The sequence below is a fragment of the Zootoca vivipara genome, chromosome 2 (genome assembly GCF_963506605.1).
Source record: "Zootoca vivipara chromosome 2, rZooViv1.1, whole genome shotgun sequence".
Taxonomy (NCBI): Eukaryota; Metazoa; Chordata; class Lepidosauria; order Squamata; family Lacertidae; genus Zootoca; species Zootoca vivipara.
The window spans coordinates 41,034,088-41,055,133 of NC_083277.1; the positions used below are offsets into that span (position 1 = coordinate 41,034,088).

The 21,046-nt window shown below is 40.8% G+C and overlaps 1 protein-coding gene across 1 annotated transcript in view; it reads left to right on the forward strand.

The window, feature by feature from the left end:
- EEFSEC (eukaryotic elongation factor, selenocysteine-tRNA specific) overlaps positions 1–21,046 on the forward strand; it is a 167,727-nt gene that overhangs the window by 40,404 nt on the left and 106,277 nt on the right. Inside the window, exons 3-5 of the mRNA XM_035106448.2 lie at positions 6,213–6,420; positions 14,348–14,444; positions 18,250–18,414. Coding sequence (XP_034962339.2) covers positions 6,213–6,420; positions 14,348–14,444; positions 18,250–18,414 — 470 coding nt within the window. The remainder of the gene's footprint in view (positions 1–6,212; positions 6,421–14,347; positions 14,445–18,249; positions 18,415–21,046) is intronic.

Below are 21,046 nucleotides of genomic sequence, written 5' to 3' on the forward strand. Positions count from 1 at the left end.
TTTTCTGCCGTTTTAGAGTCCCAGGATAGGCTGAGGCACTTACTGATAGGGCAGAGCTCACACTCCAAAGGCAAGGCAAGTCTGGTTGTCTGTTCAAATCTGGTGAACAAGTCAAGTATGCTGCTGCCAGATCTCAATCAAAGTTGTAAGGAAAGGCAAAAGACCAATACTGGCTAGGATTGCTGAATTGCCAATGTTGGGAAAGATTATCTGTAAATACATTTCACTTCTCTGATTATGCCTTGTGACTCACTCTAGTGAGTTGATAGGTTTTTGTTTTTAGACTGCAGATGCATCCCAGGGTGAGCGTCTGTTTGTTTGTATGTATGTATGTATTTATACGTGTCAGGGCTGTGATGGGCAACCTTTTTCAGGTCAGGGGCTGCACTTGGTTTGCAGGACCTGCTGAGGGCTGGAGGCCAGCAGAGCTGGGATCAGAGCAATGTTCAGAGCCACCTAATTAATGTAAGAAATGGCAATAACTTATATCACAGTGAATCCTAAAGCTATAGCCATCTATTTGTGTGGGTGGATGGTGTGCAGTCATGAAATAGCTATTCATTGCCGTTTCTAGAAGGTGTAATAGGTCTGACAGCAACTCTCTTATATTGGAGAGGAAGTGTGCTGCTGACTCCTATTTGAAAGGAAATCTACAAAGTATGCTTAATGTCTGCTTGCAGTGGTTATAAGTTTGGAGAAAAGCCTGCTCTTTCCACCTTTTTGATATATAGACTATATGGAGGTGTGTGTTGTAGAGATCCCAGCCTCTGGTTGGTTGTTTTAAACTATAAAATACTCTTAATTCAAAAACTGTAGCTGAATCTGCGTTTTGAGATCTTTTGGTCTAACTTTCCTGGGAAATAGCTCATAGGTTGGAAATCCCCCCCAATAGATTCATGATGTTTTTGTTTCTAGAAGATTTTCCCAATTTGTAATTGGTTCTATCTGATCATGGCTGGTGTATGCACAGTAGATTGTAATCGTTTTCTTGTTCAGTGATGCTTTCATGTATGCAGATCACTCTTCTGCATGTCTGCTTCATTCAGATTCATTTTGAGTCCCACTTGTCTGCCTTTGGTGGTTTCTGAAGAACTTTCTCATCTCTCAGATCACTTTTTATCTATATGGAACAATATCCTCTGAAAAACTGAAACAGTTCAGTTACTCTTTTTATTCCTTTTCCCCACAGTGTCTTTGGAAGATGTTCTCTCAGCAAATTGTGCAGGTTTATGGTGAGATAGCATCGCCTTGTTTTATTCCTGTCATTGTTTCTGATGTCCCTACCGCTGCGGCTGTGATAGTGTTTTCTTACCTGAATTAAAAGCCTTCTGTTCATGAGATTATATGCATAACAGTGCGGTGTTATATAGGTTCATCTTCATATTTTCCTTTGTTGTTTAAGTCCTTAATACCTGCGGGAAATCTCAGATATCTTTGTAATCTTTTATTGTCATAAATATGCTTTGGCAGTGAGTTCTTTACCCACTTATTTCATGTTAGCCAGGAGTTCATAAAATGTTACTTCGTAGAAACCCCCTCCTCTACAAGCACTCTCCTAGGAATGTCAGCCTCTAAGTGGACTCCATTGTCTTTCTTGACAGGGGTGTGGGAATTGCTATGTATCTGTGAAATCTGGAATAGAAAAAAAAATGGACCTGGTTCCCCATGCTTGGCTTATGCCATAATAAATTTGCCAGTCTTTACAGTAGCACAATACTTTTTGTTGTTGCTGGAGACTAAGAGGCTACCCCTTTGGAAACTGACCCTTTGTTGTTGTTGTTTAGTCGTTTAGTCGTGTCCGACTCTTCGTGACCCCATGGACCATAGCACGCCAGGCACTCCTGTCTTGCACTGCCTCCCGCAGTTTGGTCAAACTCATGTTCGTAGCTTCGAGAACACTGTCCAACCATCTTGTCCTCTGTCGTCCCCTTCTCCTAGTGCCCTCAATCTTTCCCAACATCAGGGTCTTTTCCAAGGATTCTTCTCTTCTCATGAGGTGGCCAAAGTATTGGAGCCTCAGCTTCACGATCTGTCCTTCCAGGGAGCACTCAGGGCTGATTTCCTTAAGAATGGATAGGTTTGATCTTCTAGCAGTCCATGGGACTCTCAAGAGTCTCCTCCAGCACCATAATTCAAAAGCATCAATTCTTCGACGATCAGCCTTCTTTATGGTCCAGCTCTCACTTCCATACATCACTACTGGGAAAACCATAGCTTTAACTATACGGACCTTTGTCGGCAAAGTGATGTCTCTGCTTTTTAAGATGCTGTCTAGGTTTGTCATTGCTTTTCTCCCAAGAAGCAGGCGTCTTTTAATTTCGTGACTGCTGTCACCATCTGCAGTGATCAAGGAGCCCAAGAAAGTAAAATCTCTCACTGCCTCCATTTCTTCCCCTTCTATTTGCCAGGAGGTGATGGGACCAGTGGCCATGATCTTGGTTTTTTTGATGTTGAGCTTCAGACCATGTTTTGCGCTCTCCTCTTTCACCCTCATTAAAAGGTTCTTTAATTCCTCCTCGCTTTCTGCCATCAAGGTTGTGTCATCTGCATATCTGAGGTTGTTGATATTTCTTCCGGCAATCTTAATTCCGGCTTGGGATTCATCTAGTCCAGCCTTTCGCATGATGAATTCTGCATATAAGTTAAATAAGCAGGGAGACAATATACAACCTTGTCGTACTCCTTTCCCAATTTTGAACCAATCAGTTGTTCCATATCCAGTTCTAACTGTAGCTTCTTGTCCCACATAGAGATTTCTCAGGAGACAGATGAGGTGATCGGGCACTCCCATTTCTTTAAGAACTTGCCATAGTTTGCTGTGGTCGACACAGTCAAAGGCTTTTGCATAGTCAATGAAGCAGAAGTAGACGTTTTTCTGGAACTCTCTAGCTTTCTCCATAATCCAGCGCATGTTTGCTATTTGGTCTCTGGTTCCTCTGCCCTTTCGAAATCCAGCTTGCACTTCTGGGAGTTCTCGGTCCACATACTGCCTAAGCCTGCCTTGTAGAATTTTAAGCATAACCTTGCTAGCGTGTGAAATGAGCGCAATTGTGCGGTAGTTGGAGCATTCTTTGGCACTGCCCTTCTTTGGAATTGGGATGTAGACTGATCTTCTCCAATCCTCTGGCCATTGCTGAGTTTTCCAAACTTGCTGGCATATTGGGTGTAGCACCTTGCTGGCATATTGGGTGTAGCACTGACCCTTTAGCTTGCTTTAAAAAAAAAAATAAGAAAAGTAGGGTCAGTAAATAATACCTATCAAAAATGTTTGCTTTCCCCCACATGATTTAGGAACGGAGTTCCATATTTGTGGGCCATCCCCTGCTTCTTCCATTGTCACAACTTTCCATTCCTGGCGTGCAGTTGGAAGGATATGCTTGGTCTGATTCGGAGATTGGCAGTTTCCCATGACATTTTCCACCCTCTTAGGCTTGTGGAGATGTTCATAATACAGTTGAGCTAGAATAACGTAAGCTTCTAATATTGCAAATTTCCTATACAAAAGCAAGCCCTGTGTAGGAATTTTGTAATGGCTGAAACAACCCTTGGTCTGTAGCGGTGTTGAGGGGGAAATCAGGATGTTATGCAGTGTTCATGCCTCAATGCTTCTGCCTTAATTCCTTTCAGCCATGCTGGTCAAGATCCAGTTAACATTGATGCAGGAATTATAGCTAGCACTATTCATTGTTTATGAAACACCTCTGCATTTCAGATTGTTTAGCAGTCACTGTTTCAGGTAAAGTGGTTCTTCTTTTACATGTTGGAAACCAAAGCTGAGAGATAGTGACAGCTAAAACTATACAAATTAGTTCAGGATTCACTTAAGCCTGATGCTGGCAGTTTACAGATCCAATGTGGTTTGGTTTTTGTGAAATTCACATTACAACACATCGGTTTTATGGAATGATTTGATTAATTTTATCTGATAAATCAAAACGCCTCAATTCTTAAGGGCTTCAGTTTTGAGTATAGTTGTAAGCTTGCTATGGTATAATCAGCAACGGTTTTATCTCTCGAAAAAGCCAACCTGTACCCACTATATGCCAAAACATATGCTGTTGTATCAGGCATTATTTGGACATTGCTACAATTAATAGGCAGCTGAATTCTAAGTTTAATGTAATTCATTAATGACATCAAAGTAACATAAAATACTCCACAATGTTACAAATAATGAATACTAGGTACTTCGAAAAAAACATTTTAAAAGCACCCAAAATATGTAATTCATTTTTGCAGCACTTCAGTATGCAGAATGGTATATAATAATTTTCTTTAACCTCATAGCCCTGTGAACTAGGTAAATGTTGCTGCTGCCATTTTAGAGAAGGACAAGTTTCTCTTGCAGTCACAGGTTGACGCGAAACATTATAATCTTACTGCTTAAAATTAATGCTCCCCCAGTTTATGTAGATTTCTAGCATTTAAATGAGAACAGCTTTTAATGATTAGCCAAAGAGCGGTTTCACATTTTAACATGTTGAAGTTACTTGTTTTCTCATGAGTTAGTAAATAATGCACCGTGACCCATACATCTGCTTGAATCACTGCATTGTAGTGCCCCAAAGATAATCGGAAAACATGGTGTCAGCCTGTTAAATGCACACGTGAAGCCATCCGAATGTTTGATAAGATGGAAATAGTGCTTCATTGCTTTGATTTTGCTTCACCAGTAAAATATGGTCAGATACATTATGCTGATTGTGTATCTTGCCCAAGTGCTCCTCAGCTTTGATTACTACAGTGTGCTGCATTTTAATGCACTTTTAAGCTGAATTTTTTGAGCTCATGGACATTCTAAATGAGTGTGTATGGATATGGATAGCTGATTATATCAGGTAAATAAAGTAAGCCAGGAAAAAGCAAGCAAGCTCTTAAATGCTGATGGTAAAGGAGAAGATGAAAGAAAAACAACTATGGTAAATCACGTTTCTTGAGCATAACCTTTTTTTAAGCATAACTTTTAGAATGTTGTTGTTAAGGATATCATTGTTAAGACAAGGGAAGCTGTCTGAAACTGTTGTTAAAATGCTTTATAATTCAATCCATATCATATAAAGCAGCACACCTTTTGAATAAGGCTATGACACATAACTACATTATGCCAGTTCAGAGGTGCATATCTTAAGCCAAGATGTAAATGAGTGTTGTGAATCTGAGTGAACAGATGAAGGGGGGGGGAACCCGACAGGAGGACATACAGTTCCAAAATCTCCATAACTGAGGGCCATGGCCAGTGTTTGGTCCCTGCTGAAGAATACACATATTTTGACACAGCACTATTAAGTTTGGTGGCTGGAGGCATTGGAAGGGAGGAGGTTTGAAGTAGCCTTAAGACAAGGGATCATAAGAACCATCTTATTTAGTTTGCTCTTGTGCAGTTCTAGTCTCATGAGGGCGGGAAAGCGAGAGTTGCGCTCATTGGCCTTCCCCTTCAGTTATCTTCCTAACAGCCCGCCTCTTGCAGCCCTCAATGTGCTTGAACTGCACTTCTGCAGTGGTGAGTCTGTTCTACCCATATTGGTTCTCCAGTTAGGGATCTAAATTATTTGGGGAGCCACCATAAGTAAAGCAAGTCCCTCAGAGCAGAAGTTCAGCCTGGACTTGTGGGGGGGCTGCAGGGACATGCCGTTTGGGATTATGATGGAGGAACGGGGCCAGCAAGCAGGGCCCCCCACTCTGTGAACATCTGGAAATTATTGAATTGGGTAAACAGCTGGTGCATACTCTCGACTCCATATTATTGATCCAATTGCCACCCCTTTAAGTTGAATCTAATAAGGAGTTTTTCATGGTATGTGAGAAGAATTTGACAGTGGTGTTTTAGCTGTTGTGGAGCGTTGCAGCATTTATAGCACATTTTTAAGTCAGAGCTATCAGATTGCTTTTTTTAAAAAAAAGTTTAAATTGTTCAGTTAAAATTATGTTGGGTCAGTGTGGTTCTGAAATAAGATGAGATATATTGTATTTTTTAAAATTTAATACTCTGTATCAAAATTAAATTTTGATTTCTGTTTTCTTTGTTTAATTATCTTCTGTCCTAGTGTTATCATCATTTAAATATCTAGATAATGCAGAATGTTCACTGTGGAATTTTATCTAAGCCACCTGTTTTCTTTGGTTATAACAAATATGGGTGGTGTTCGCAGTCACAATTTTACTGTCTTAAACTTTAGAAATTTGACACTGATTTCATTTTTTATTTATTTCAGGGGCTCAGATAATTGACCTGATGATGCTTGTGATAGACGTAACAAAAGGGATGCAGACTCAGTCAGCAGAGTGCTTGGTGATTGGGCAAATTGCATGTCAGAAAATGATCGTGGTTTTGAACAAAATAGACCTTCTTCCAGAAAGTAAACGACAAGCTGCTGTTGAGAAGATGTCGAAGAAAATGCAGAAGACCTTGGAAAATACTAGGTATGTAACCAAGTGAGCCATGTATGCACATGAAAAAAAGAGTCAGAATGAGCCATGTTCTGTAAAGAAAATCACTAAATCAAAGCTATCCAGGATAGTAGCCACAGCTCGAGGGATTGTGTGTGAACATGTTCTGTAGATGACTGTAGTTTTCACATGCAACCTTTCAATGGAAATGATTGAGAGCTATCCCACAGATGAAAAATGCCCTTTAATGGCTTGATCAAAATGAAATCTCCTGCTTTGAAGGCTTAGTTAACACTTTTTTTTTCATACGGTACTTTGGAAAAGAGCTTGCAAGTGTGTACATATCCAGCTATAAGGTGTAGTATTGTGGCTGCCTTTGCATGGGTGTTAAATTGTCACTTATTTATATGTCTTGTTACAGAGACAGGTTAGTTTGCTATATTCCTGACCTGCTGCTCTATTAGTGCCTTTAGCATCTGCATCAGGAGATACAACTTTATTTTTCTGTGAAATATCTACAGAGCCACTGTCCGGCGGCAGGTTGCTTATGCAGGGAGCTTCTATTGTTGAGGTCATGGCTACAAGTGGGTACATAGACTGGATTTTCCCCTCACAAGGTCACAGCATAGAAAGATTGCAAAGCAAAGCACAGGAATCTTCATTCTTCACCTGCTATATTCCTTCCCCTTCTTAAGTTCAGAGAGTTTCAGCAGAAATAAATAGGCCATGCATTTTGAATACTGAATGTTTGACAAGTACAAGAGGACAAAATAAGTCGGCCATACTAGGTTGCATAAACCATCTTATGTCTTACTCTGATTGCAGGATAGTGTCTTTTTGTTCCACAAAACAATCTGAAACATCTTACTGTTTTATCAGTCTCTCTGTTGTCTTTGCCCTGTTTCGTTTTCATCCGTATACCATAAAGGTCACCGAGTTGAATTTCTATTTGCAGATTTGATAGAGACAAAATCCCATCAGTTTAAACTGTCCTTCAAGGTAGTTGCTGGAGGGCAAACAAATGTAAATAAGCTGCGATTTTTGTGTGTGTCAACCTGTTTTATAGTATATTCCTCTTTATTTTGTTATTCTTTGGTAAGTAAATACTTTCATATTTGCTCTCAGCTATCTTAAAATTTCAAAGCTCTAATTTCTGATTGACCTCAAAATGCATGGTATTTTTTTTTTATAGTTCTGGCTGTTTGTAAAATCAGTCAGGTAATATAATATCACTGGCTTCAGTATTGGGTAAGAATGTAATTTCAGTAATAAGGTCCATGAGATTGCAAAAACTGAGCAGAATTATTATTTTACAACAAAACCAAGTGAAGGATTTCCTGAAATGTTATTTACTTGCTAGAAATTTTGGTTTACAGTACATCTGTGATACATCTGTTTGAACATAATGGCAACAGATGTTCAGCTGAGGGGAATATTCAGGTGAGTTGTACTTGTGAAACTGAATACTTATACTTGAGATTATCCTTTCTCTATAATTTTGTCCCCGGAAAATGAAAAAGGATTTTCTAGCTTTTACTTGAGTTGATATTACTGCTACTATTTGACACTGGGATAAATATGAAACCTTTCTATAAATCAAGAGAAAATGACCACTGTAGAGGTCAACACCCTTCAACACCCAGATAGACTGAGGATTCTGACTGTAGGGTTGACAAAAGCTGGAAGTATATAGCAAGGATATAAATGTCATATTAAAAATCCTCTCACCCTCTTCTCTGTTAAACCTTTGTAGCCCTTTGAACCTCATAATTTCTCAGAAGCCATTTTACCAGGCCTTCTGGCATATCTTGGAAGTTAAAGTGCAAGTGTGTTCTACAGAAAAAGAGCTCATAAATTAGAATGCTTGATCTTCCTTCCTCCATTATTAAAACTCAGGGTCATGCAATCTCATATTTTACAGGTGATCTCTGTCTTTTTGATTAGGAATATGATTGTTTCCATCACCAAACCAACATTTGGCCAGCAGGAATTTCTGAAACATTCCTGATTCTTAGTACGTAAGCCAGCAGCACCAGGGCTTATTGGAGTGATGTAGTCATAGCTGTCAAGTTCTCCCTTTTTTAAAAGGGAAATTCCCTTATGCTGAATAGACTTCCTCGCGAGAAAAGGGAAAACTTGACAGCTATGGATGTAGTTGTGCGTAGTCCTGCTGCTCACACTGGTCAGGATGGAAGCTTAGGAGATGCCTCCCTGCCTCTACCTACCAAGTTTAGTGCAATGATCCTGTGTTGCCTAAGTGTTACCGAAACCTGTTAGTTTAAGAACCTTGGAGTTTATACTAGCCGACTAGCTTCAACCATGCTCCAATAAAGGTGGATGCAATAACAGTAGCTGTATCAAAAGCTTAACAGTTTGCTTAGAAAGCTCCACGTCTCGCTCCCAATTCCCACAGCCATTATCTCTCCCACCTCCTTTAAGTGGCTTGTGAAGGAGTAAGGGCAAAGCCTTTCTTGGGCTGGTTTTTAAACTGGATTTTATTTTCCTTAAAAAAATTGTATTTCTGTGTTATGTTAAAATACTTTAGCAAGCTGCCGCATTTTTCTCTAGGGTGTAACCAATTGCCTTATTTATAGATTATAATGTAAGGATTTTTTCCAGGACTGATTGGATGCTTTTGTTTGGGGAACATGCCCATTCCTCTGAAGTTTGTGGATCAGCCCACTTGCACGAGACACCCGGATTAGTTTTTAGTAAATTTATCTTTACTTCTTAGCCACACATCTAGTACTCCTTTTAGTGATTCTGCTCTCTTCTGGGACTAGCCCATTAAAGATGCTTGGATGTGAAGGCTGGATTAGATACTGCAGGAAGTTAGACTAGCTGCCCTTTTGCCCTGCAGTTTTGTGGTTCTTATAGTTGCCAGTTTTGGCTCTTTGAGTGAGCTGCATATATTTATACACAAAGGGCTCCTTTCTCATTCCTTTTGAATGCATGTAGGCTCTAATGAATGTATGGGGGCTGCGGATGAATGCAGAGAGGCACTTAAGGACTTCCAATGAGTTGAACGGATTATTTGCTAAAATAGTAGTGATACAATCCATGCTAACAGAGAAGCATAGCATCAAGCCAGATTCATATCATGCAGAGGACAGGAATAGGAATTGCATCCTCCTTGGCAACCCGCAGGCGACTTCATTACTGTGCACCATGAATTGTAAAGCTGGAAAGAAAGTGGTGGCATTCACTCAAAGTCTCCTTGCACTGAAGCAGGATCCTCTGAATCTATATACATCTTAGACCAGGGGACGTCTAGCGTTTTGACACTAGGGCTTATAATGTTTATGTAGGTGAGAACATTTTTCACGCAGGGACCTTTTCAAGCCCCTGTAGCACTGCAACGTGGAAATCTGCACCTGCTGAAACCCCTTTTAAAGGTAAAGGTAAAGGGACCCCTGATCATTAGATCCAGTCGTGACCGACTCTGAAGTTGCGAGCTCATCTCGCGTTAGTGGCCGAGGGAGCCGGTGTACAGCTTCCAGGTCATGTGGCCAGCATGACAAAGCCGCTTCTGGCGAACCAGAGCAGCACACGGAAACGCCGTTTACCTTCCCGCCAGAGCAGTACCTATTTATCTACTTGCACTTTGACATGCTTTCGAACTGCGAGGTTGGCAGGAGCTGGGATTGAGCAACGGGAGCTCACCCCGTCGCGTGGATTCGAACCGCCGACCTCCTGATTGGCAAGCCCTAGTCTCAGTACGGTAGCTCTAATGTTCAAAGTTTGGTCTTCCCTGATTTGATGGTGGGCCAGTTTGGATATAACGCTGAATCAAAGTGTTGTGCAGTAGTAGTTCTTCTGAACCAGCGTTTCTGCTGCTTACTGTAATGGTGCAAGGCAGGGAGGTGGCAAGGTCAGGACTGTGTTGCTGCATTGCTGGGTGTGCTGGATTGGCTGTGTCCCTGTACCATCATACACACACACACACACACACACACACACACACACACACATACACACACCCTATTTTTCCGTCTATAAGACTCCCCCATGTATAAGACTTTGATTTAAATTGGGGGCTCCGATTTAAGAAAATGGGGGAAATGTATCCGTGTATAAGACACCCCCAAATTTTTGACATTTTTTTAAAGGAAAAAAACCTAGTCTTATACATAAAAAAATACAGTATATATATTTCATTTTACAACAAACAACAAACTCTTAAAAATCAAGTTATTACATATATCCTATTTTGACTCCCCTCCCCCTCTTTCTGTGGTTCCTTATATTTATAATATTTTTACTGCATTTCCACATTAAACCTATTTATTATTTAACACATATAATTAATAGTTATTTAATATCACTGCATGTTTTTACATTAATCCTGCTAATGTCTTAATCTCTTTGAAATATTTTTGTAAACATTCAACAAACGATTTCCACTCTATATTAAAAACATTGTCATCTTGATTTCTTATTCTTCCTGTCAGCTTCATTGTTTCTGCATAGTCCAATAGTTTCCTTTGCCATTCCTTTTTTGCCTGGACGTTTAATAATAATAATAATAATAATAATAATAATAATAATAATAATAATTTATTTATTATTTATACCCCGCCCATCTGGCTGGGTTTCCCCAGCCACTCTGGGCGGCTTCCAACAGAAAAATAAAACACAATAATCTATTAAACATTTAAAGCCTCCCTGAACAGGGCTGCCTTCAGATGTCTTCTAAAAGTCTGGTAGTTGTTTTCCTCTTTGACATCTGTTGGGAGGGCGTTCCACAGGGCAGGCGCCACCACCGAGAAGGCCCTCTGCCTAGTTCCCAGAAGGCCCTCGGTGCTGGACCTCAATGTCCGGGCAGAATGATGGAGGTGGAGACGCTCCTTTAGGTATACTGGACCGAGGCCAGTTTTCTTCCTTCCATCTTTGGGCAAATAACATTCGAGTGGCCATGGTCGCATACATGAATTGATTTTTATATTGTTTAGGTATCTCTGGTCCCATAAAACCCCAAAGAAAAGCCTCTGGTTTCTTCGGAGGGCGGCTCTGCCTCACTGTCTCACCACGCTGGCCTCTCGTGGTCTTATGGGCACAAGCTACAGCATTCTCCCTGGTTTTTAGGCACCTGAGTTCTCCATTACCTCAAACTTTGAGGGACTTTGGTAACTTCAAAGTCCAGTTAGTGAACAAAGCACAGTTTGATCCTGGCTTGTCTGAGCTAACTACAATTTGAACTAACAAGAGGTCCCTGATTTCAGATGTAACATGGAGCTCTGGTTAATTTAAAATAGAATGTGAAAGCTTTCAATCTGCTGTTCTTGTGAGTGAGCCTGCATCTTGCTACAGCTTCTGCACATAATATTAAACTGTGGTTCAGCATTGTGTCCAGATTGGCCCTATATCTGTAGATGTGGGCCTCAAATAAAAGCGGCACCCCTGCCTCCAGTTTTGTGATAAATTTGGCTGACTGGTTTATTTATTTCTGTAGCACGTCTAGCATTCAAAATGCTTCACAGTGCTTACTGTATTCTTGAAAATCCCACAAGTGTTAAATTCTCCGTTGCTTCTGTTACAGATTCGGGAGCCAAGAGATTGTGATAGGCCCGAGAGTTTATCCACTAGTGACCAGTAATTTGAACCCAGTCATTCTAGGTCTAAGACTGCAAACTCTATCTGTCAAACCCACTTTTCTTAGTGCAGATCCCGTCTATCCGATTTGTCACGTCTACTTGTGTGAATGTTGATACCTCGGAGGAAGTGGAGGACAGGGGAGACATCTGAAAATCTCAGGGGGAAATGGAAATTCTCACCTCATTTGGCCGCTTTTGAGGCACAAGATTAAAGGAAGCCATGCAATACTGCACCCCATCCCCACTTCTTCTCTTCCTACTGGCCCTGATATATGTCCGGTGGCTCTTGTATAACTTAACTCTTAATATGTTTTTATAGAGTGGAACTGTAGTCTTGTTCACGTCATTTTCCAGTGTTTTAGCAAGGGTATTACTGTGAGAAGCAGGTGTTCTGATGCTACTAAAACAGGTTACAGGGGGAAAAGTTTGTTCCCAAGGTATGCTATATGTTAATACATTTGTAAGAGCAATATGTCATGTTTTCAGCCCTTGCCTCTGAAAAAAAAACAAAAAACACACACCAGGGCACCTAATTCAACATTAATTTATATGTATTAGAAGAGATTGCCCAAATGTATTTGGATAAAAATAATTGAATTTCCAAAAAAGCTTTATGGTTAATCGCTCGAATTCTCAGTACACATTTTTATCGTCCTTTGTCCCTGGGAACCTTAGGCTTATGGCACATAAACAGAGAAAATACCTTGTATACAGGATTAGTGTTAGATAACTTCTGTGGAAGGGCAATACACTTGGGCTGTGATCCCAGTGGAGCCTGCACTGGAGCAGCTTTGAGAACTTCCCATGAACATTCTTGCTTTGTCAAAAAGTTCCCTTCCCCCAGGAACTTGCCCCCTTGAGATGAAAATCTAAGGCTTTGGAGTCTGAAAACAAAAAAGGCAAGGGACAGGCCTTTGACTCAGAAACTTATTGCCAGTATTTGTTATGTGGCTGAAGTTGAAGGCTTGCTAGAACTGAGCATATACTGTATTTGTAACATTTTCCTCCCCCCCCCTTTTTTATGACAGAAAATGAGCTATCATCATTCTGTTTACTTAGGTTTTTGTCTTAAGAAGGGGGAAAAAACCCTTCTTTTTTAAAGTGCCAATAGAATTTGTGAGGCAAAATCTGATTGCAGGTGCAGAAGATACGTGCCAGAGGATTCACAATCCTGAGAATGTCAGCTTTCGATTTTTAAATTCCTTCAATTGCTGATTTCAAGTTCTTCATTATATAGGCAAGTCTTATACTGTATAAACCTCCTGTCAACCTAGCAGTTCGAAAGCACGTCAAAGTGCAAGTAGATAAATAGGTACCGCTCCGGCAGGAAGGTAAACGCCGTTTTCGTGTGCTGCTCTGGTTCGCCAGAAGCGGCTTAGTCATGCTGGCCACATGACCCGGCCAGTAAAGCGAGATGAGCGCCGCAACCCCAGAGTAGTCCGTGGCTGGACCTAATGGTCAGGGGTCCCTTTACTTTTTATACTGTATAAATATTGCTGATTCTTGCTGAGAACCCCACACTGTCGGAAAGAGAAGCCATAACAGAGTGCAGACCATGTATTTTGTGTTTAGAAAGCCCAGCTCCAGTTTCTAGGTACTCTGGTTCCATACTCAGCTAGCAGGAGATGTAAAAGTTGTCTGTCTGAGACCCTGAAGAGTCCTTGCGTTGATGATATCTTCTGAAACTTGGCTACTGCTAATTTATTACTTGCCTAGAAAGTAAGAAAGAGAAGGCAGAACGCATACAAAGACACACGCTATAGTCTTGAAAAGTCCATCACTGAATATACCATGATTCCATTTGTAGGTGAAGTGTCCTGTTACATGATTTGATTCCTGTTGAGTTGCCACCACTGAAAAATCAGGGAAGTGTTGTGGTTTTCCTGGTGAAAGCAGGCAGGCAGGACACATTTGCCTTGGAGTTTGTAGGGCTGCTCCCTGGAACAGAGCCAATGCAGTAGGATGAGGCTCGGTCAAATTAATTTTCCCCTTAGTTTCTTTGGGCCAGTCCTTGGACTTGACTGGGTCAATAGCCTATACGCAAAAAATGTAAAATGTCCTTATTTAGGCACATGCTCAGGAGATTGAGGAGGAAGGTCTGGATTGGTTAGGTGCCACTCAAACTGTATTTGGTCTAGTTATGCTTTTTTAGTTTTTTAAACATTAATTGGTTTCAGGGAATATTCAACATGTTTGTTTATATGAAATCATCGCTGGGAAGGAGGGTGTTATTACTGGAATTTTATAGTGTAGTTTATTTTCTTCTCTGAGCCACTTAGGAATGGAGTGGTCTTTAACTCTATTTTTAAAAAGAGAAGAAAAAAGAAGGAGCAACTTGTCTCTGAGGAGGATTTCTCTTTTCTCAGGTTCCATGGGTGCCCTATAGTTGCCACTGCGGCAAAGCCTGGCGGACCAGAAGCTCCAGAAACAGTGACGCCGATAGGGGTTTCTGAACTAATTGAGGTATGTGTCTTGGAAATGTTGTCAGTCTGGGCATGCTACAAATCCTTGTATCTGAAAGATAGTGCTTGATCTGTGTGAAACGATTTAATTGGAGGGGTGTATTTGAAGCTAGTCCCTCACCAATAGAATTAGGAAATAGAATTCCTTCTATTGGTTTCTCCTCCTCCTCTCTCCTTCTTCTTCTTTGCTGCGCTGATCACCGAAGAATTGATGCTTTTGAATTATGGTGCTGGAGGAGACTCTTGAGAGTCCCATGGACTGCAAGAAGATCAAACCTATCCATTCTTCAGGAAATCAGCCCTTAGTGCTCACTGGAAGGACAGATTGTGAAGCTGAGGCTCCAATACTTTGGCCACCTCATGAGAAGAGAAGACTCCCTGGAAAAAACCCTGATGTTGGGAAAGATTGAGGGCACTAGGAGAAGGGGACAACAGAGGACGAGATGGTTGGACAGTGTTCTCGAAGCTACCAACATGGGTTTGACCAAACTGCGGGAGGCAGTGCAAGACAGGAGTGCCTGGCGTGCTCTGGTCCATGGAGTCACGAAGAGTCGGACATGACTAAACGACTAAACAAAAACAACAAAAATCTTTGTATTATGGCTGGATTTTTATGAGCTAGACAAGGTTTCAATGATTCCTTCCCCCCTTTAGCTGCTGATTTTGTAATTGTTTGTCACTGTTTCTATTAACCTATCATTTTATAAACTGTAAGCTGCGCTGAAGTGCGTTTACACTAGAAGGGCAGGATATAAATGTCCTGACAAATAAATGACAGAATGACGGAAACCCCAGTGTTTTTAGAGTCCCATAGCCCTCTTCAAACAAAGTGGGACTGTGTTGGCTGGTTCTACCCCAACTTAGATCCGCTGTGGGAAAAGCCCTGGTGGCCATATTTTCACGCAAACACATGAAAAGGTGCTCTACATGCATGTAGGGGCTTCTGCGTGATTAGGGTCTGAACACTTAAGGGTTTATGTGACACAACCTTGTGTGTACTGGACCCCTCCACTCTCCCTGGCATATGGGAGGTACTGTCAACGGCTCAATATTGTGTGATTTTTTTTATATAAAGTACTTATTCATATTTGGAAAAAATGTCATGTTTTAATCCAAAAACTGGTATTTTATCAAGGAGGAGAGGGCTTTGTCTGTTTGTCTGTTTGTCTGTTTGTCTGTTTGTCTGTTTGTCTGTTTGTCGTCTGTGTTTGTCTGTTTGTCTGTTTGTCTGTTTGTCTGTTTGTCTGTTTGTCTGTTAACGAAGGCTGCAATCCTATTCATGCCTTTGGTAATAAGTCCCTTGAACTCAGCAGAACTTCCTTTTGAAGTTCTGGGTAGACATGCATAGGATTGCACTGTTCAAAGTAAACATCGTAGAACTAAACTATGAGTACTTAATAAATAAACTGAATTTAAAAACTCTTTCAAAACCAAGTTAGAAGCTACCTTATCCTAAGTCACTGCTCTGTTTCTATGACTGGTTTCCATCTTCTTCATGGTGGAAATGCCATGACTTAACTGGGCGGTCTCATGCATGTTAACTGTGCTTTGCCATAAAGTCATTCCCTGTCCTCCACACTTCAACCTCATTATTTCGTGATTGTCATATATGCTTGCTGATCTAGCTGTGTAAATTGTATATGTTTTCTTTGTGTATGTGTGAGAAATGGCTAGGGGTATATTCTCACAGTCTAAGGTGCCCAACTTCGCCACAGGGTTTCCTCCTCTTGAAAGGCAGAAATGTAGACACAGACTTGAGATGGTGCAGATAAATTTCATTAGTTTATTCAGAGGGTTCCACTGCAGAAAAAGACAATGCAGAGTTTTCCATGTTTCTGGCAGCAGTTTGTTTATTTATTTAATTTTTTTTTGGTGCTGGTATGGCATGCATGAGTCAGCTTTCAAATTACCACTACAATTGTATGCATAAGCTTGCAGGTACAGTATCTACCTATCAGCTTGGAGAATATCAATGATAAAATATCCTTAATTGATTAACATGTTTTTGAGAAAAAAATGTGCACATTCCATGTTGACCAAACTACCTTTAAAGTAAACCAGTTAGAAAGTTAAGAAGCATCTTTCCTAACTGTCTTTGTAGCAGCATCAGTGGTTCAGTGGTTTTCCTGAAAATGTGTCCTAAATTCTCGACCTGTAAATTTACCACCCAGGATAGTAACTTTAAAAAGAAGAGCTGTTCAAAAGGCAGTACAGTGGTACCTCGGTTTTTGAACACAATTGGTTCCGGAAGTCTGTTCATAAACTGAAGCGTTCATAAACTGAAGCGAAATTTCCCATTGAAAGTAATGGAAAGTGGATTAATCCGTTCCAGACAGGTCCGCGAAGTACTCAACCTAAAGCGTACTTAACCCGAAGCATGGGTGTAATTGGTTCCGGAAGTCTGTTCATAAACTGAAACGTTCATAAACTGAAGCGAACTTTCCCATTGAAAGTAATGGAAAGTGAATTAATCCATTCCAGATGGGTCCACGGCGTTCGTAAACCGAAAATTCGTAAACCGAGGTGTTCGCAAACCGAGGTTCCACTGTACTGTAATATATTGTCAACTTGATGCAACCATGAACTTAAAGATAACTTTGATTATAACAGAAAATGTGTGAGTTTTACAATATCTTTTTTTCAATAAATAATGGTTGATTATTTATTGTGACAAACTAAAATTGAAATTGTTGGTGCCTAAGGCTGCCCCAAAGAATAATTTTATTTAAAATGTATAGGGCTTGGTTAAATATATCCTTGTGCACTTGGAGGTTTCCTCCACCCCCATTTTTTAAGGACTTCAATCATGATCTATGCATGGATCATGGGATCCAATTATCTATTGACTTTGTACAACCTGGATTTAAGTGCCATAGATTCATTGTGTGGTCTCCAGCAAGTCACTATTTCTTGGCCTCAGTTTACCATGCATGAAATGGAAATTCTAATGCCCCACATTTCACAGAGTAGTTAGTAGCAAAACGAGGTAAAAGCACATTAGGTTACAGGTGGGGAGTAGGATTCACTTATAAACATATAGATCTCCAATTACAACAATATTAGAATTTCCAGGAGAAATTTAGTACGAGCCCTCCTGCATACTGTAGATGTGTGCACCTGGATTTAAACCCCTTTTGCAATACCTTTCAACAGAGAGCCCTCCACCCTGCTTACTGGGCTCTGGACACCTTCATGAGATCTTGAATGGTACTGCGAGATCTTCTGAAGGCCTTGTGAGACCTTCCCAGAACCCAGTAGGCAAGCCTGAGAGCTCAAAAGCTCTTTCCGCACCAGGAAAGCCAGGCATGGAAAGAGCTTTTAAGATTCCTGATTGCATGAGTTTAATTTGTGTGATATCAGCTGGCCAGCCACCAAGTGCATAAAGCTGTGATCGTGCAAGTTGCGATCCTGCTGTAGTCACAAATTGTCCAAGGCAAAGAGAGGCGTGGATATAGGTGGGGGTATATGCATCCTTATTTTTCCCAGGGGGTGTAAGCAGTTGCTCTTCACTTTGGCACAGCAGTGTCTGCATTGCTTTTGGCAGGATCTTTGTCCCCGGCATTGTTGGCTAACCAAGCTGATTGTGCTGCACCAAATCCTTAAGGCAGAAAACTGAATCCTGTTGCTGCTGCTAAGCGTGCATATTCTGGGTAGCGTACCCAGTTCATTTGACATTGGCCTGCTCCAACTTGCTGCAGGACTCCTGGAATCAGAAAAAGTATATGCTGTCCTCCTCATGTTTCCTCCATCCATGTGCGATATGACGGCTCACCAACCTACAGCGCTTGTTTTGGTATTGTGTTTAGGTCCTGAAGTCAGAGGCTTACCTACCCACAAGAGACCCTTCGGGATCTTTCCTCATGGCCGTAGATCACTGCTTCTCCATTAAGGGTCAAGGCACTGTGATGACGGGAACCATTCTTTCAGGCTGTGTCAGCAATGGAGACAATGTGGAGATTCCTGCCCTCAAGGTGAGTGTATCATTTCTATCTCTAACATCTCTATAAAAGGAAATGAGAAAAATATGCAGAAGGTAAGACTGTGCTTGCTTCTTCCTCACTCCTCCATATATTTCCTAACTTACCTAACCAACCTGTTTTGGTTTGCATGTTGGGAACGTAACAAACCCTTTGGGAAAAATTGTATAGCACCATGCAGCTCTTAACATGGTATTGTTAAATGGAATCATGAAGAATGTAATTTGCAAGGGAAATGGAAGACACAGGCTGGCTTCTTAAAAGGGGGAGGCCTCAGAAACAAGGATATGGGAAACAGTTCAGGCAGCCAAATGGGGCAAAATCTTTGCCTGATTGTAGCAGCAGACAGAAGTGAGAAGAGAACAAATTCAGGGCATGTCTGTAGTCAAGAACATTAAGTGAACATTTTAAAATCTGCTTTCAGCGAAATTATGTGCCTGAGGACTGTGGGTTCAGTTCTTTTTTGAGACATTATTTGGAAAGACACAGGAAATCACTGGGGGAAATATTTTGACAGGGGAAACAGACAACTTTAATATTCTGCCTGCTTCAGAAAAGGAGGCGACTATAAGAAAAGTGAATGGCACTGGGAAAGTGAACAGTTAGCTGTTGCAATAAAATGTTATGCGGCACCACCCTGTGAACAAAAGATGAACCAAAGCAGAGTAATTATTTTTCCATATATTTCCAACTGAAAATGTATATGAGCAGCTATTAGCATGGTAAAAATTGTAACATCATACCCTTTGAATGTTCAAATGTCATGGACATGGAAGAAATGTATATCCTAAAACTGAACTTAAGTGTTTCCATTTAATCAGATGTAAATCTGCTTAGAATGTCACCCTTTGCAATTCAATCCTAAGTATGTTTCCTCAAAGGTGGGTCCCTCTCTGTTGTAAGGGATTTACTCCTATTTTAGTGAGGATACGATTGCAGCCTTGGACCCATCGGAGATCAGCTTAGTATCCATTCCTTCCTTCATATGTCCTGAATGTTACAGATGTCTCCGTTTTTGCTTTCCATCGCCTCTCTCTGATTATTCTCTCTCAATCTGAGTAATCTGACATTTTGAAAACTGTCTGAAAAAAACCTAGTAGTCCCCTTTCTGTCTTTGGAAGGTTTAGCACTGTCAGTGAATGTGAATCATGTACTGGCATTTTTATTGCTAGACAACAAGAGAGCCATGGCTACAAAACAAGCAAAATGACTATCCTCTTTCCATTGGGGCATCCATTGGTGGAATGGAACATCAGATGTGAGACACAGAATAAATGAATGATAAATGGGGCTTTTCAGATATTGGGTTGAAAATCTTGTACTGTAAACCATTTGATTCTGAAATGCAGTTTTTCAGATAACCCTTTAAATATTTGTCATAAGGAAAAAGTCATTTCATTAGTCTGCATTTTTGCCTAAAACTAGTAAGATTATATGGAAAAGAAGGACAGCATGACTTGTAATGTGAAGAAAGGATAAGATTGAACAGATGAGAGAGGTGTGTGTAGATCCAGAAAATACTCGCTTTCATTGTCAACTTGTGAACTGTGTACAGTTCACCTATGATATGGATGAGTTTGTTAAATGAACTTGAATTGGTTCCAGTTGTTCCAATCAACATGCTATAATAGGAAAGGGAATTCAAATCCTAGATTTGAGATAAAGAGATAGAAAGGCACAGAACGCCAGAATAAATCAAGCCATCATTTCTTCATTACAGTGGTACCTTGGGTTACAGACACTTCAGGTTACAGACTCCGCTAACCCAGAAATAGTACCTCGGGTTAAGAACTTTGCTTCTGGATGAGAACAGAAATTGCACGGTGGTGGCGCAGCGGCAGTGGGAGGCCCCATTAGCTAAAGTGGTACCTCAGGTTAAGAACAGTTTCAGGTTAAGAATGGACCTCCAGAACGAATTAAGTTCTTAACCCGAGGTACCACTGTATTAGGTAAGGTTCACTTTTATTATGTTTAACAGCACCATTAAAAATCGAGTTGTTGTTTTAAAAAATGATTATATTAGTAGTATTTTGCTTGTTGGGTATGCCTGTTCCTTAGTTCAGGAGTGGGGAATCTGTCACCCTATAGATGGACTACAACTCCCACCATCCTTGACCATTAGCCCTGTTGGAAGTTGGGTTCCAGGCCACAGGTTTCCCACCCCTGCTTTAGTTATGTAGAATATAATTTAGTTAGATGTCCAGCATGTATGCAGCATTTTAGGTTTTTAGATAAGTGTGTGCCTCCACATAGACATGATTACATTGGGTTTCTCACGTATGCTGTGTGGAGTGCTAGGCTTGGATACCTGTGAGAGGTTATTCCATTCACAGGTCTACAAAGTAACAGAGGAGGCAGATTTTATAACACACTCTGGATCATGACACTCCTTGACCTTTCTTTGCCCTGACCCTTTGCTAACTGAGATTGACAGCTGGTGCCCACTGGGCATTGGGGACATTGCAAAACAGCTGCTTTCCAAATTCAAGGAACCCTCCCAGCAAATAAAGTGGCATCTCGTACCTATTCTGCTAATAGACTTCGACATCTGTGACCGCTTGAACTTGCACAAAGGAGGGACAGAGCAATTAAAAATAAACAGTGACATTCTCGAACGCCCATACTT